This window comes from Lactuca serriola, chromosome 7 (assembly GCF_051521515.1).
Source record: "Lactuca serriola cultivar US96UC23 chromosome 7, Lser_US96UC23_V15, whole genome shotgun sequence".
NCBI lineage: Eukaryota > Viridiplantae > Streptophyta > Magnoliopsida > Asterales > Asteraceae > Lactuca > Lactuca serriola.
In genome coordinates this window covers 62,597,116-62,614,950 of record NC_136414.1, presented here as the reverse complement: position 1 = coordinate 62,614,950, position 17,835 = coordinate 62,597,116, and the positions used below count along the sequence as shown (strand labels likewise).

General features: G+C 30.9%; 2 protein-coding genes across 2 annotated transcripts; both read right to left on the bottom strand.

Annotated features, from left to right (window-relative positions):
* Positions 1-13,568: 13,568 nt before the first annotated feature.
* On the bottom strand, positions 13,569-13,844 carry LOC145064035 (uncharacterized protein At1g15400-like). The gene has a single exon (XM_079011565.1). It carries the CDS (start codon positions 13,842-13,844, stop codon positions 13,569-13,571), a length of 276 nt encoding a protein of 91 aa, XP_078867691.1.
* A 649-nt stretch (positions 13,845-14,493) lies between these two features.
* LOC145063165 (uncharacterized) lies at positions 14,494-16,733 on the bottom strand. Its single transcript, XM_079010751.1, has 3 exons — positions 16,413-16,733; positions 15,708-15,818; positions 14,494-15,593 (listed from the first exon to the last, which is right to left on the bottom strand). The coding sequence occupies exons 1-3, from the start codon at positions 16,485-16,487 to the stop codon at positions 14,496-14,498; spliced, it is 1,284 nt and encodes a 427-aa protein (XP_078866877.1). The 5' UTR covers positions 16,488-16,733; the 3' UTR covers positions 14,494-14,495.
* Between the last annotated feature and the right edge of the window lie 1,102 nt (positions 16,734-17,835).

Below are 17,835 nucleotides of genomic sequence, written 5' to 3'. Positions count from 1 at the left end.
CCTTAAGTTTTCAGAAATGTTCAAATTTACCCTTAAGTTTTCAAAAATATTCGAATTTACCATTACTTTGATTATTATTATTATTATTACTATTATTATTATTATTATCATTTTGACTATTATTATTATTATTATTATTATTATTATTATTATTATTATTATATATTTTTAATACGTTTTCAAGTGTATACAAATATGTTATCCATACATTTTTAAATGTATAAAACTATTTTTATAGATATAAATACATTTTTAAAAATATATGTACTTGTATTAGTATTTATATACATTAGAAAGCCTGTGTATTCCTTTTAAAACGTATTTATATATTAAAAATGTATTTATTTGTATTTAGTAGGTATAAATATATATTTATTTCATATAAAAACATATTATATACATATAAATATAAAATATCTATTTATAAGGTTTATATTGTATAAAAATATAATTATATATATTTATACATATTACTATATATATATATATATATATATATATATATATATATATATTATTTATATGTTTACGATATGTATTTATACATATTTATATGGTAAAATACATATAAACAATTCTTTTATTCTTTGGGTGTATCACCAACCAAAACACAAAAAAGAAGGTTTTTGGTTTTTGGTTTTTGCTTACTAAATATAAACATATATTTATTTCATATTTATATGTATACGATACTTTTATACAAAATAAATACATATTTATATATATTTAATACAAATAAAAGTAGTTTTAAATGTACAAATATGTTTTTAAATGTATAACTACGTTTTTATTTGTATTTAGTAGATAAATTTATTTGTACTTAATTGTATTTAATAGATATAGATATGTATTTATTTTGTATAAAAACTATCTTATACATATAAATTTGAAATAAATACATATTTATACTTAGTAAGGAAACACCAATTTTATTTATTTATTTATTTATTTGGTTGATGAATCACCCAAAGAATTACAAAAATATTTAGTTTATATGTATTTTACCATATAAATATGTATAAATACATATCGTATACAAGTAAATATATTTTTAAATATGTTTTTAATCTATAAAATATGTTTAAAAACATATTTAAAAATATATGTGTAAAATATTTTTATACATTTAAAAACATATTAAACACATATAATAATAATAAAATTAGTAGTAGTAATAATAATAATAATAATAATAATAATAATAATAATAATAATAATAATAATAATAATAATAATAATAATAATAATAATAGTAATAATAATGAAAATAATAATAATAATAATAATTATCAAAGTAATGGTACATCTTAGCATTTTTGAAAATTTAAGGGTAAATCCGAGTATTTTTAAAACTTAAGGGAATTACTGGCATCATGTAATTGGTAGGTGGCCTGAAAACCGGATAAAATGGTATAAATGAACAAATTAAACAAAATATCTAATTTTACTGGACCTAAAACATGTATAAGGATAAAAATCGATATTTTTTTGAAAGCTCAAAAGCTTTTATGTCATTTACCCTTTTTTTTATATAAAAATGTTTAATAAGTTATGTCGTATTAAAACTGAATTTAAAATAAAATGGTTGAATTAATTTATACGACAGGAAGACACAATACATAAATTGATTGTTTTTTAGTGTTTATTCAAATATGTTTGTGCTTATATGACGAAAAATAATAAATAATATCTTATATATAATTGGTTTATTTTTTAACATATAACAATTACTTTCTTTGTTATTTATGATAATATTTTTGAAAAAACTTTATATCAATAAGATTAAAAAATACGTTTATAACTCTAATAGTTATACATACAATATATATTTATAGCAATCACTATTTGCTTTTTTTTAGAAGCACCCATATATAAAAAACACTAGTAAAGAGCTATAGCAAAGAACCAATTACAAAATATTTAAAGGTTGTTGCAACCAACAAACTCAATTACTTGGGCATTTCAAATTCCTATTACCATACCACAAAAAAGAAAAATGTTTAATAGAATCGAAAATCTCGTCCTTTCCTAACTCCCTATCTGCAAACAATAATGCTTTCATGTATTTCCAAATATACCAAATTGTGGTACCAATAATAGTATCGACCAATAACTTCTTTTTATTTGCAACATTCCACCCGTCAATCCAAGAATACAAGCCTCGGATTGAAATATGCTCCGCTGGTTGAATACCCAACCATCTATAAACTGAGTTCCATGTTCTAGCTGCAACCTCGCATCTTAAAAACAGATGATCAAGTTGCTCCACTCCTATCGTTCAAATCGGGCAAAGAATAGAAGATACATCTAACCCCACGATATGACAGGTTCAGTCTAGTATAGATCCTGTCATGTAATACTCTTCAAATCAAGATGTTCACTTTTCTTGGCAAAAAAGAATTCCACTTATTATGAATATCTGACATTGGCAAAGTGACATCATCAATCCATTGACGAGTTTCACTAACCGTGTACTCACATGTAGTACTAATGTCCCACCACCAATTTAAACTCATTAGGGGTGTAAGTGAGCCGAGCTACTCGCGAGCTACTCGGGATCGACTCGTTCAAAACTCGACTCGAGATCGAATTAAACGAGCCCGAGCCGAGCTCGAGCCCAAATATGAGGCTCGTTTATTAAACAAGCTCGAGCCGAGCTTCAGCTAGTGGGCTCGCGAGCCTAAATGAGTCTAAACGAGCCTATATATATATATATATATATATATATATATATATATATATATATATGTGTGTGTGTGTGTGTGTGTGTGTGTGTGTGTGTGTGTGTGTGTGTCTGTATCGTTTAAGCTCGTTTAGGCTCGCGAGCTCACTAAATTGTTCACGAGCCGAGCTCGAGCTTCATTTTAAGGCTCGAATCGAGCTCGAGCTCGAGCTTCTTCAAAATTAAACTAGCCGAGCTCGAGCTTGGTTAGGCTCCGGCTCGGCTCGGCTCGTTTACGCCCCTAAAACTCATTATTTGAGAACAGAAATCCCCCAATATAATTCAAAAGTGTCGAAAATTGCAACATCTCTTCACCCCCATGAATCGGAAATCTCCAACTCCAACGTCATTCTCCTTCCCATCTTCGTTGGGCAATAAAACAATCCCTATTAGTTTCCAATGCAAAAAATTTAGGGTATTGAGTCTTTAAAATCTGATCACCAATCCAGCAATCTGTCCAAAACTTTGAAGTATTTCCCTTTCCAATTCATTTCTTCAATGCATACCTGTGAATTATCCCACGATTATCAAGTCTCTTGATATCCCCTAAAATACGAGCCCGCAACCCTAAACCACACTTGGCACCCACTTGACTTAGACCACCATGAGCTCCATACTTAGCCTCGATCACTTGAACCCATAAGAAATCTTGATTATGTAAAAAATGCCAACACCTTGTATAATAAAGCAAGGTTGAAAGCAGACATACTATCAATGTCCAACCCTCCTCGGTTTCTAGCAGAAAGAGCCAAATCCCACATTATCCAATGAATTTTTTGGTTTTCATCATTAGCACCTCAAAAGAACTTTGCACGAGTAACTTCAATTTGATCCGCAATCGTTATCGGCATAAAAAAAGTGACATAATATAAATTCCAAGAGCTCCTAAAACCGATTTAATTAACATAGTCATGCCTTTAATAGAAAGGGTAACACATTTCCGATTGGAAAGTTTTTTTATGAACTCTATCAACAATCGGTTTCCAACCACTTATCATTGTCATGTTGTAACGCCCGTAGATCCGGGCTAGTAAATTTAGAGGCAATAGGAGTCGAAAACGACTTTTCGACAAAATATTATTTAGAATAAATAATCTTAACAAAGTTGTAGAATATGTCACAAGGTTTCCGTACATATAAAGAACGCCGAAATCCGAGTTATAACGAAGAAGTTATGACCCGTCGAAGTTTCGCGACAGAACCAACACGACACCGAGAAGCGTAAATAGTGAAATTACGATAGAGCGAGATTTATCCTTAGCGATCTAAACAAAAGTCGTAGAATATGTTAAACTAAGAACATCGATAAAAAGAACGCCCAAATTTGACTTCGTATGAAGAAGTTATGATTTTTCGAAGTTTCGGACTAGCAGTGTACAGCCTGACATTCGAATATTAGATCGAGCAGCTTTTAGCCGACACGACCTGAACGAGAATCGAAGATCTCATTAAGAGTAGCATAACGAGAAAAAGATGGGCGAAAACGGATGTCGGATGAAGAAGTTATGAGGATTTAACGGACCAATCCTGTCCCGGCCTGTTAATAATATAAAATTTAAAATCGAGCCAAAATTAGCTGACGGATTCTAAACGAAAGTTGTAGAGTACGTTCCCACCTTCGCGTGGATATAAAGAACGTCGAAAACGGAGCTCGTATGCGAAAGTTATGATTTTTAGAAGTCGAGAATGCAATTTGCGAAGGCTGATAAGGAATTGATGACGTGGCGCGTTGTGGGCCGTCCATCGCTGATCAGATCTCGCTTCGGATGAAGGACACGTCGCCCTCGCTTACGCCCCGCGTCCGAAGTCAGTACGCCCCGCGTACCCTCGCCCTTATCTCTTCCGGAGTGCAAGACAGCTGGTCCAAGGTGGCGCTCTTATCCGAACCATTACGCCCAACGTAGGTCCGAGGTACGCCCAGCATACCGAGGCCTCGCAGGCTAAAAAAGGGGGGCCGAGATTTCTTCATTCTTCACACCATTTTTCACTTCTCTCTCTACAAACTTTCTCTCTCTAAGTGCTATAAACCCCCCTAAGCCCTAGTTAAGCCCCTTAGCCCCCGAGGGAAACCTCGAGGCTCCCGGAGTCCCAAGAAAAAGAGTCTTTCGGTTTCGAAACGCTGCTCCAATTAAGTTCCGGTTTTCGATAAAATTCGTTGTAAGTGTGCTACGCTTACGCAATTTTTAATATAGCTTTCAAATAATTATAGGAATGTTATTAGGTCCTTAAAATAATTATTTGGGCTATTATTATGAGTTATATTAAGTGTTATTAACGCTTAATAATAGTCAGACTAATTAATTTGTCGCGGTTATCATTAGACTAAACCCTAGTGGTATTGGTACTAGGTTTTATCGAAGGAAAATCGTTTTGAGGGTATCAAAGCGCTGTCCGAGTACTGAGTCATCACCTAATCAGGTGAGTGCATGGTCCCTTTCATCTTACACATAGATATGAAGTATTTTATTATAAATTATGTGCTATGTGTACATATTGTCTTAATACTTGCTGTCTATGCTGGTGAAAGATTTTTATACATGTTTTAAATGATGTAAACTGTATAAAGTATTTTATATCTACAAAATATGTTGTGTAAAACATGGGTAGATGAATAATGAGGGATAAAAGCTGAAATAGAGGAACATTAGTAGCATGGACCTAGTGCCCTATAGGTATACATTGGCAGCAGTGGACCCAGTGCCCTATAGATGAGCACTGGCAGCTGCGCCACAACCCGTAGATGTTTTAGATCTACGGTAAACGTCCTAGCAGTTGCGCTCTAAGGACAGTATCGGCAGCTGCGCCTAATAGGGAGCCTTATGACCATGACAGTAGCGTTTAAAGGTCAATACCGGCAGAAGCGCCTCATAGAAAATGTCCCAATTCTGGCAGCTGCGCCTAAGTGACAAGATTAGCAGCTGCACTTGACCAAAGTGTCATTGGCAACAATGGACTTCATGTTGTTTCCTTAGGATGATCCTTAGGAATGAATGAATGAGAAATAACTGGTTCTTAGGGTAGATCCTTAAGAATAAAGAAGATAATGAGGATGGGTAATTAGGTTGATTGTTTGATTGTTAAAACATAATAATTATATTATTGTGGGTTGAAAACCCTATGTACTCATCAGGTTTTCCAACCTGACCCACTCAGTTTATTTGTATCACAGGTGTCGATATGAAGTCACATTACACTGAGAGATTTAAAAGAGATGTAGATCACTAGTGTAAATAAATATAAGTTCTGTTTATGCTTATGTTTCTGTATTGACGATGACATCCCAAATGTTTTTAAAAGTGAATAAAAATATATTTATTTAGAAATGCTTTGATAATGCGATTATCATGTTTTTTGGGAACAAATTCCGCAACATTTTTATTAAAAGAAGTACTCTGATTTTTATAAAGCATAAACAAAATCGGTTTTTTCTGGCCGTGAAAATGGGGATGTCACACATGTTTTGTCCCACTAGAAGCCACAATTATGTAAAAGGTATTTTTATCAGGTTTAAATCCAATAACAGATACGAAATTGACCACCTCCCCATAAGAAACTCCAACTTGTGTATATTACTTTTTAGACCGGAAACTAAATAGAAATGCAATATGTGGAAAATATTTTGGACATTTCGTTTCTTCCATTGTCCTAAAATGATTATGTCATCCGCATAAAATAAGTGTGAAAGCACCAAGTTATCAATACCAATCTACACCCCCGAAAACAAATTAGCTGCAATAGCATCTTCAGTGGCAACATGTAAACCCTCTATAATTTTTTAGCTATTTGTTTGAACTGTATATTACTTTGAACTTTGAAGATCTTATCCAAATTTATTAAATTAAAATTTAAATATGTTCGAGTTTACCATAGTAGTTTACACTAAGTCTTTTTTTAAAAAAAAAATAGAATTTTCCCCGACAAGGGTTCCTAGGTTAGTTTTCACGCACCGATTAATTCTCCGCTATGAACATTAGACTATGCAACATACTCTAAAGTCACTGCAAACAAACATTCATGGCCACAACGGCAACTTCAGTTTTATTATTTATTAAAAAGTTATGAAATTATGCAACATAAATAAATTGATGATTGCGTCGTGAAAAAAGAAAAAAAAAAGTATGGGGATGTATGTATAAACATACTTTTAGATTAAAATAAGGGTAAAAAGAGAAATATTCTCCCATATGTTATAAGGAGATGCAATTATAAATATACTATCAATAATGCACAAGCTATAACATATAATAGTTGAGATGTTGGTTTTTTAAGAGAATGTACATGTAGACAAAACCTTAGAAACTCGATGTTATCATGCATTATTGAGTGGATGACTGTGCATTAACATGTAAATTAATTCATCAAAGCTATTATTATATCTATTCTATAGATGGACAAAACCTTCACTTCCATATCTTGAAAACAACAAATGTTAGAGTTGCAAATATTAAAAGCTAACTTGATGCATGCATCTATTAAGTTTGATTTATTTTGAAACATGTGAAATTACCGACTAGTTTGGAATTGTTTCGAACCATACGAATCCTCTTAATATTTTGAAACATCTTAAATCACCAACTAGTTTGAAACATTAAGGAATTTTTTTGCAACATAAAAACCTTATATTTTGTATTTTTTTCGGGTTAAATCTCAATTTTATTTTATTTTTTCTTGAAAATACTTTGTATTTTTTTTAATTTTTTTCATCTGACAATTTTAGTTTTCATTTTAGGAAAAAACTTATAAAATATGAGAGGTTTTCGGAAGAAAAAAAAAAAAAAAAAAAAAAACTAAAAACGTTGAGCATTTTTCGGAAATGGTTAGAAGGTTAACGGATTTGTCGGAAAAAAAAAAAGACAAAGTTGAAGGTTTTTTCAAAAAAAAAAAAATCAAAAATAATATAAAATTGAAATTTAATTAAAAAAAACATAAAATATAAAATATTTTATAAGATAACCCATAGTTTTATATTAGTCCTTGGGCTTCTCCTGTTTACTAAACAGACAAAAAAATAACCGACAAATCATGGATTAAATCTTGTTTCAAAAGTATATTAAGATGATTCGAAAGGTTTTACAACGTCGTCGGAATATATTTAACCACTTACTTGAACGCAATCAAACATCATATTTAGGTAGATTACCGTCTACATCATCGGAATTTTCTCAAGATAATATCAACATATCCATTATTACTTATTAGCATATAAAAATTTCCCCATTTTACTAGAAAATTATGCTTTTCAAATTAATAGGACGAGACTATCCAAAGATTTGTGTGCTCACTTTCATAAAAAGTGATAAATTATATCTTTAGTCTTTAGAGTTTAAACTATTGAATAATACTTGAGACAAAGCTTTTATTGGACCATGTCCATAATAGATCTTGGAGTGCGGCAGCACCCCCTAATCCTACACCTCCAAACTCCAAATTAAGCCATGGTTAGACCACGGTCCATGCTAGACTAGGAACTTTGGCACCATTAAAAGTTTTAAAATAATAATATTCCTAGTTGATTTAATATCATAGGTTATATTTGTTTCTTTCTATTATAATTTCCTATTTAAATATTCTATCATTATAGCATGGCATCTAACTATATAACAATTTTTATTGTTATAACAAGATATGTTTTTCAAATCTAATGTTTCAATAAATAAAAAATAAAAATGCAATATTATTTCTTACAATTTTTTAATAGTGGACCACTTCAAGATTGAAGTTTGTGAGATTCAAAAATAAAATCAACTATAGTTTTGAGTGTTTTATAATGGATGATCACCACTAGGCCATATTAATGGTAGTAAAGTAATACAACGTTTATTTCTTACATTTAACCATGGTATAAAGACTTTTGCATCACCCTACTCAAAATTAAACAATAGCTAGTCACCACTCACCCCACCCACCCCTAAGCCTCTCACCAAAAGCTTTAGTTAAACCATGGTTCATGAAATATAATGAACTTGGCATCATTGCTCCTCCAAATTAAGCCATGGCTAGCCACTCAACCGACCCCATCCCAACCCTACCCTAACTTTGGCATCAACCCTCCTCCAAATTAAGCCCTAATTTACTCCTACACCTTTCGCGGGCTCTTATAAACCATGGGCCATATTTGATAATGAATTTTGGCACCACCCATACCTTGGAACCAAGGACTGTTTATTCAACATCAAGAGGAATGATAAGTTTTGGTGGCTTGGTTGTCAACTATAAAGAGTGGGGCTGGAATGTATTTGGAAAGAGATGTATGATGGCATTTGTTGGATTTCTTGGATCATTCCTTTAGTTGTTTGATATTAATTGGTATTAATATTATTTGTCTTGTAGGGTTTGTAATTGATTTGTCAATATCCTATTTGAGGTTGACTCACAATCTTACATTCTAAAACATGCATTGTGTGTATGTTTTTTTGTGTCTTAAAAATGGACAATTATATATTTAGATGGTTAGTCATCATCAAAACAATTCTTCTTGCATGCAACAATTAGAAAATAAATAAATAAAAACTTCGATTGAATATAGATGTGTTTTGTTTTTCTTTTATTTCATAAAGAATAGTTTGATTAACTAAATAATAAAAGAATATAACATGTGATATTATATATTATGATTATCATGTATTGGCTAAGAATATGAAAATATAAAAACTGACAAAATGTGCTTAAGTTATTCTGTACGAAATTTATTTTTGAAAAATAACTATTTATTTCAATAGATTAAATAACAAAAAAAACAATAATTGGTAGCTTTTAATTTCATACATTAATATTGTATTTGTTAGTTAAATAGAATTCTTCTTACACATTATTATTATTATTATTATTATTAGTTGTAGTATTGGAAAGGCTGGATTTTATAAACACAAGCTAGCTTGAGACCAACAAATAACAATTAGTTTATGAGTGGGTTTTGCATCCATTCATTCTAGTTTTTTTTTTCTAGACTTACAATTTTTAGAATTAAACCAATTAAACTGGAAAAAATCAACAGAATCACATAACATATGATCATTTATTTATTTTCTGAATGAATATGTTAAACTAGAAAAAATAAAGCAATTACCAGAGCATGTTTTTTTATTGAAGAGTGAGATATATCATTAAAAAAAGCTTAAACATATGAACAACCAAACCATTACAAAATAGTCATTTGAGGATTATGAAGCCAACCAATACAGTCAATCGGCGCCTTAGACCGTTTAACACACTAAGAGTAAGCATGCATAATTATATTATAAAAAAAATAATTTTCTTAGGTTGCTTTTTATCAAACAAGAGTTTGTTCCTAAACAACCAAATATATCACCACATAACACATAAAACACCCTCTGGGAACCGCGTAGGAACCAATTGCAAAACAGAGTTACATTACCCATTTTAACCGAGTTTTATAACTCATTTTATAGTAATGTGTACAAATTTATGTTCATAACTTCGTTGTTTTTTTTTTTGTATTTGTCATTATATTAATGCCATCCATAATATTCACTGCTAACCATTATAATAGTAGGTGTCTGGTGTCACCTAATCACCACATCCTACCACTAAAATCATAAGATACCTACCATTAACATAACAATCCACATCATTGTTTAATTAAAATTAAATGAAAAATACAATAAAATATAGATTTTATTTTTTAAACTATTTTTTATTCAACAAAAAAGGACGTTACATTTTAGGAGCCATAATTTTTGAAAGAACAACACAAATATAAGAATGTGAATAGAATGAGAGAAGAATTGTGTGAAATATAAGGTTTGTAGTGATATTTATATAGGTAAAAATTAAATAAAAAAATCAAATAGTCGTAAAAAGAAAGGTCAAGTGGTCAAAAGAGTATTTAAACATGACTGGCTGTTGTTGTTCGTGGTTGGCATCACTATTGAGCACGACCACAACCAACCACAAAGGTTCGGTCTGGTGTGCACAAACCACAGTCGTGGCCACCTAGACCACAAAACCCTTTGTGGTATGCATTACAAAAGGCCTAAGCAAGAAAGTGAGGTGTCGAAAAGAATGGTATGTATAGAAGGATGTTGCTTTCAGTGTGGAACCGAGGAGACGAAATGAGAGAATTTTCATGAAGGAATTTGATTATGCTATGATATCATGTAATCAAAATACTTTATCATAAATATTTCCTCATATCTTCCCTAATAAATCAAAATATTTTTGTCACATGTCATTCTCTCCTTCATTTAGACACATTGTATTTTGTAATATTTTTGAATAAATGTTTTCCATGTGTCATTTTCTCATTTTAAATCTTTTCTTAATTAATTAATACATGATATTTATACATCAATTAATAATTGCTTTAATTGAAAATAGTCAAAAAAAATTATTATATAACTAGTTATATATTATATTTAATATGCTTCCTTTTAATTTTAAATTTCAAATCTAAAATTTCAAATTTAAATAAATTTTTGTTTAAACCTTTATATTTTAACCAATTCGTATAATATACGGGTCTCACAACTAATAATACAATATATATATATAGTTGTTTCAATACATGATGAGCTAAACTAACACATAAGTATTGGCCGAGATACATGAGGTCGGACTACGACAATATAACATACACACTATCACACATTAAAATATACTACAAAATTATTTTACAGGGAGATTACAACAAAATCTCATTCAAATATAAAAATTATTTGGTTCCTAATAAATTAGATAGCTATCGCTATTTATAAACGTAGTTGTACAAGACGAAATTAAATTTATTGAACATATAACGAAAAGTTTTTAAAAAATACATCTCGTGATTTTATTTAGCAATAGTAACCTTAGATATTATATATATTCTTATTCTAATAAAAAAAATACGTTGATTCTTCTTTTGTCGTGTGTCATCCTATTAAACATTATGATTAATCTCATGTCACATGTCAATCTATTGGTTCTCCATTTCAAATTTCAAATTTTAAATTTCTCATTCTAATTACATTAAATTAAATATATTAGAACAATAATTAAATAAAACTAATACAAATTATAATATCACATATTTATTTAAATCAACGATTATAATTTTATATAACTAAAAAGATATCTCTTAATAATAATTTATTCAAAATAATTGATTAATAATTTTGAATTTTTATTATAAAAGTTTAATTAATTTTGTAACCATAGTTTATAAACTAATAAATATATAAAATTGTAAATTAGGATCTACTTACAAGCTAAACAGTTATCGCGGTCAATATTTCAATAGCGGTCAGATGTCGCTATTTGAAATCGCGGTTATTACAGTGTTATAGTTGTGATATAACGGTTTTTTAATACTACGTGTAATTTATATTATATATTTATACAAAGTTTATATATATTAGAGTATTCATACAATATAGAATTCATATTATAAAAAGTCATATAAGAACATCACATAAACCATATATATAATATTCTAATATAATAATATGGAAACTAAAAAATGTCAAAATGTCATTGCAACTCAATTCGTTCGTAGTTTCTAAGTACAAAAAGAGACGAGAAAAAGAAGCTGTCATTTATTGTTTTGTAGTTTGTAATTAATTAGATTCTATTATTTTGACTTATTAAAACAAAAGTGTAGTGGACAAATAAAAAATACATATTTAATATTGAAATAGCTCACAATCGGTTTTTTCTTTGTAAAAGTAGTCTAATGTGTGTGAAATTGTAAAAACGGGTGTATCGTCGTTATAGCGTTGATGAGATTCACGGTAAATAACGGTCAATAGCGCTCATAAGCGTTATTTCAAAATAACGGTTCAGTAATACCGCAAAACATTATAACGCTGCTATAACATACTATTGATAGCATAGCTTCCAAGTTACATGTGTAGCTAAGGTCCATATGTTAAACCCACATTGATTGGATTACAACTACAAAAAGGTAATCTCCCTAATCGTGTTTTTATTAAAACATAAACAAAATATAGTAACTAAATAGCCACATTGGATGAGCTGGAATAGGCAAAAAAAAATAACTTTTATATATACTGAAACGGGATAGTTGACCCGACTCTTTTTCTAAAATAGTTGTGTTTATTAATAACTATTGTATTAAATTACAAATATATTATTGTTATAATAACAATTTAACATTAACAGGTTATAAACAAATAAATCAAAATTACCACCCTTGACATGAATCTAATATAAGTCGCTACGTTTCACCTGAATGGAGTTAGGAATTTGATAAGAAATTTACTGTGAATGAATTATTATAAAATCAACCAAAAAGACGCAATTACAGTAGTCTTTAATTGATCAATAATCGTTTTGTTTGACATTTAAAATTAACATATCAAATAAATAAATAGAAAAACGATCATATATTTGTGGACACACTATCCTTCGATCGCATATTTACAACAAATCCCAAGTTTTTATAGCCAACTACGTTTCCTATTGTTGCACTTAATGCATAATCGTGTATACATCAAAATGTCATTTGGCATACAAGTCTTTTCAATATTTATAGTGGGGTCAATCACATCCATAAACTTCCAAATCCACAAAAACGTCCTTATCTAATAGAGTATAATGACAAAAAGATAAACATTGCAATATTACCTTTCTAAATATAGTGATTTCCATTAAAAAAAAGTTGAACTAAAAATATCACATATTAAATAATTCTCAAAACTGAACGTCACAACTTCAAAATAACAAATAATAATAAAAAAATAAATCCAATATTTCTCACAAAAGAACACTATTTTGACAATATTTATAAATATTAATAACTTACGATATTTATATATCGGAAAAGCTTGTTCTATAAGTAACAAAAGAACAAGAGACTGGTCAGAAAATATCAAAAAGTTTTCAGTGATCAAGACTTCCGGTGACCTCTTTTGTTTGGTTTCTTGGTGGTGGTGGTGGTGGTGGTGGTGGTGGTTTTACTGAACATAGCACAGCAGCCGGAGACTTTTGGTGAGGGAGGGTCCATGGTGGGTTCAACCACCAGAGTCCGATATGGTTTTGGGTCTGGCTCGGTTTTCACTTTTGGCTTAAGTTCCTCAGATGATAATTTATCTTCCCAAACTATCCCTGAAGAACCTATTCTTCTAAATGACACATCTGACCTTGGTAATACTAATCCACCCATCTAAATATTTCTATGTGGCTTCTTAACCGTTGGGTTTTGGGTATAAATAGCCCAAGAGGAAGGAGAATATGACAAAAGAAGCATAAAAAGGGTAAAAAGTCAGAAGATGACATCTATTCATTACATTGTTGCCCTAATCCTATACAATTAAAATACAAGTCGGTGTAGAATGTTTCCTAGTTATGAAGAGGATGAAGTCAAACGAAGACCAAGGTTTTAACATGTAGTATGTGGGTTTAAGTATGTACTTTTGAATTTTTTTTCAATAATATTATAAGCATCTATCTACTCTTGAGTTTTTCCAATCGACATTATACGAATCTAGAGAATTTAATCAGAATATATAATCTTAAATCTTTTTTTGTAATATTAACATGTGATCTTGAATTTGTCTCCGATAACTTTATAAGAATAAAAAACTTACCAAAGATATTAAGCATGCACATTGAAGTCAACCTATGATCATGTGAATTAAACAGCTTACAGAAACCATGTCAATAAAAACATTTAATTCACAAAACAAACTCAAAAACCCCAAAAATGGAAGGAAAAAAAAAACTTTCATCCCATGAAAGTAGACATGCATAACGAAAACTAAAACTGTACAGCAAGAACACAACACCCCCCCCCCCCAACCCACCCACCCACTCCTTACCCAAACTTCCTTTTGTTCTTGAGAATCTCACTGAAAGGTCTAGGACCCTGAAAACCATCTTTTCTTTCACTAAAATGTCTAGAACCCTGAAAATCATCATTTCTTTGAAGGGTATTCTTCTTTTCTTGTCTTATTTCATCAAGGGTCTTTGGTCCTGTGAAAATAGTATCTTTTTCCTTAAATCTTCTCTTCTGTTGTATCAACTGTGGCTTCCTGTATCTGTTCATAGGGACAGCCTTTCTTTGAGGATATCTTCTAAAATTACGATCATACCCTTGAGAAAAACAGTATGGAAAAGGAAAACCATTATTAAAAACCTTGCGTTTCTTCAAATGCTCACGAAGATCATGACCTTTTCTGCCATTAAATAATGGAGCTTCTGATTGTAAGTTTCTTTTCTTGAAAGAAAGCCGATAAAAGATACTCTTTCTTGATTCCCCTTTATCTAAACATTCATAAACACATCTCTCTTTTACAATTCCATTTCCCAATTCAGGGTAAGTTTGATCATACTCAATAGGCTCTTTTTCACCTTCTTCTTCTTCTTCTTCATGAACAGAAAAATACTCAACATCTTGTTCATATTCATACCTTTCAGATTCACCTTCAACAACAACATCAAAACCAGAACTTTGATCATTAAAAACATCAGATCCACTTTGAACAAATTCTTCCGGAAGATCCAATGAATTTGACATATCAGGAGACTCGCTTCTTTCTTGTTGGGAATCTGGTGTGTCTCTTTCTTGCTTGGGATTGGGATCCTGTGTGGGCGTCCTCACATTGTTTGTGTGGTCATCTTTTGCAGGTTCAGATGGAGTGGGGTGGATGTTGACTGGTGTTGACCTGGTGCTACTTTCTGTAAATAATTTTTCTACACAGGGGGCTGGATGGTTGACCATGGATGTAGGTTTAGAGGGTTTCAAAGCAAGGCTGACATCAGCAGATCCATGGAGAAATGAACAGTGTTCGCCTTTGTTACAAAACCCTTTTGAGTAAAAGTAACAAGGGATGTTTGTTTTCTCCACAGGTAAAGCAGGAGCATTGTTAAGATTAGAAGATTCTAGATAGGCTTCCTTTAGTCCTTCCAATGGCTACAAAAGTAGCAGAAAATAAGTTCAGAATGCATATTGGTGTAATAAGTAATAACTAATAACACCTGATAGTATAGAAGAAGCTATAATATTGATTAAGAAGTAGGAGCTTACAGGATGTCTGAAAGCACAATCAGGGTTAAAACAGCATCCTCCTAACCAATACCAGCAATCTCTAGGGTTCAGTCTTGCAATCTCACTGTGTCGGTATTCACATTCAATTCCCTTGAAACATCACCATTAAAATGGGATGGAAGCATAAAAAAGTCGATTAAAATGCAGAAAACAAGAACTGAATCAGCTACATTCTACAATCCAACTCGGTTTTTATCACAAAGAATGCATTGTTTGAAAGCAATGGAAATGAGAAAGCAATATAACACGAACAGAATGTGAAAGAAAACTGAGATAAATTTCAAAAAGAAAGATAGAGACATACATAAACCCTAACTGGAACCAGTGGCAAATCCTACAGAACACGGAAATAGATTTCGAGAAAAATGTTTGGAGGAAAGAAATTAACAGCAATCATCCTGCATCCCTAGTTTAAGTATATCGATACATAACATTATCTCTATAAACAGTCTAAGAAAAGGAAAACCAAAATAGACTATATTTACAATAAAATAATCAGATTCGTAAAACCCTATGAACTATAGCCTCGTAAACCAGATAGTTGCAAAAGTAAAAATTAAAGGAAACCTAAAACAAATTTATAAGAACGATAATCGCTACATTCCGCAAATGCAATCGAAAGCATAAATTATAAACAAACATATAAAGCGAAATATAAAACGCATTCGAAAACGGAGATAATACCTTCTTGCAAGTGAGCGGAGATGCTAAGAAATAGACGCAATCAGTGAATCGCTTCTGTAATTCTTCTTCGTCCATTTCTTAAGACACACAAAGCGCACGAATCAATGAAATCTGTAAGAAACTTACTTGAGATAAATGCTATGTTTCGTCGATATGGAGATGATCATATAATACTTGATTGAAAAAGAAATCGATAAATTTCTTAGAAATTAGGTTTCCATTTGATCTTTGTGGTGAACAAATTGGGTTTTCGGATTCTGAGTTTATGGCACTGTGTGTGTTTGTGTTTACGAGAGGGGGATTCTGTTCGTCTCAAACTCTCAATCTTTATTTAACTTCGAGACACTAAATTTTCTTATTATAATAAAATATAGCTTAGTTTACAAGAAATGGTCCCCATAAAATTTGATAACTTTCACTTTCTTTCACTTCAAAAAAAAATTCACTAAGAGTCTTTTGTTGCAACTATGGTTTATGGTTTCCCAAGTGTTTAACTTTAATGGTTCCAAAATTATGTTTTCCACCTGAACCATATGACTAGGGGTGCAAAATAGTCAAGTTGTGTTCGAGCTTAACCAAGCTCGAGCTCGACTTTCTTAAGTTTTATATGACTCGAGTTTGAACTTGGCTCGTTTCGAATCTTATTTATCGTGCTCGAGATTGGCTTGTGAAAAAATATACAGGCTTAACCTTATTTATAAGCTACAGTTGTTTAGCCCCAAATCAACTCCAAACACATGTGGGGTAGCCTAAAATTCTGTCATATTAATCCTTCTAGGGTGTCTAAAATATTCCAATTAATTATCATTTTAAACCCCTTTGAATTAACTAATTTCAAGATAGTTTCTAATTAATTTATCAAGTCATGAGAAATTAATAAACTATTTTTTTCTATATTCTTTTCGGTTAAATGGGTCTTGAGGGCAACCTAAAATGATCATGTTATTATTAGAAATATCATCAATAATTAATGACATTGGACAATTTTCCAACAATAACAACATATTTATGGTGCATATCTTAAACGTAAACCTTCCGGCAAGTATCAAAAAGTTCAAATTGCCAATTTTTCGAGTGTTACTGTAACATTCATAAAATTCATAAAAATTTAAAACTTTTTCAAGCATTCAAAAACCTGTTATTTATTACAAAATGTTTCAAAATAGTTTCATATCAGAGTACCCCTAAAATCAAATCATAAAAATGCAAGGAGGTGCACGATCACGCATTTGCCTTCCCGCGATCATCCGAAGTACCTTAAACAAAATCCAAAATTGTAAGCCCGAAGCTTAGTGAGTTCTCCCAAAGTACCAACGTCATACAAACAATAACCATATCATAATAAACAACATGCATATAAAGTCTACAATATGATTGGACCGCCCTCATCGGGCCTTCAGCCTGTCTGGCGCACTCTCAAAAC

Excerpts from the sequence above, each read along its gene's own strand:
- LOC145064035 (XM_079011565.1), bottom strand. The coding sequence starts at position 13,844 with ATGGGTGGATTAGTATTACCAAGGTCAGATGTGTCATTTAGAAGAATA.
- LOC145063165 (XM_079010751.1), bottom strand. The coding sequence starts at position 16,487 with ATGGACGAAGAAGAATTACAGAAGCGATTCACTGATTGCGTCTATTTC. Across the intron at positions 15,819-16,412 it reads CTCCGCTCACTTGCAAGAAG|GGAATTGAATGTGAATACCG; the intron begins GTATTATCTCCG and ends TGATGTTTCAAG. Across the intron at positions 15,594-15,707 it reads ATTGTGCTTTCAGACATCCT|CCATTGGAAGGACTAAAGGA; the intron begins GTAAGCTCCTAC and ends CTACTTTTGTAG.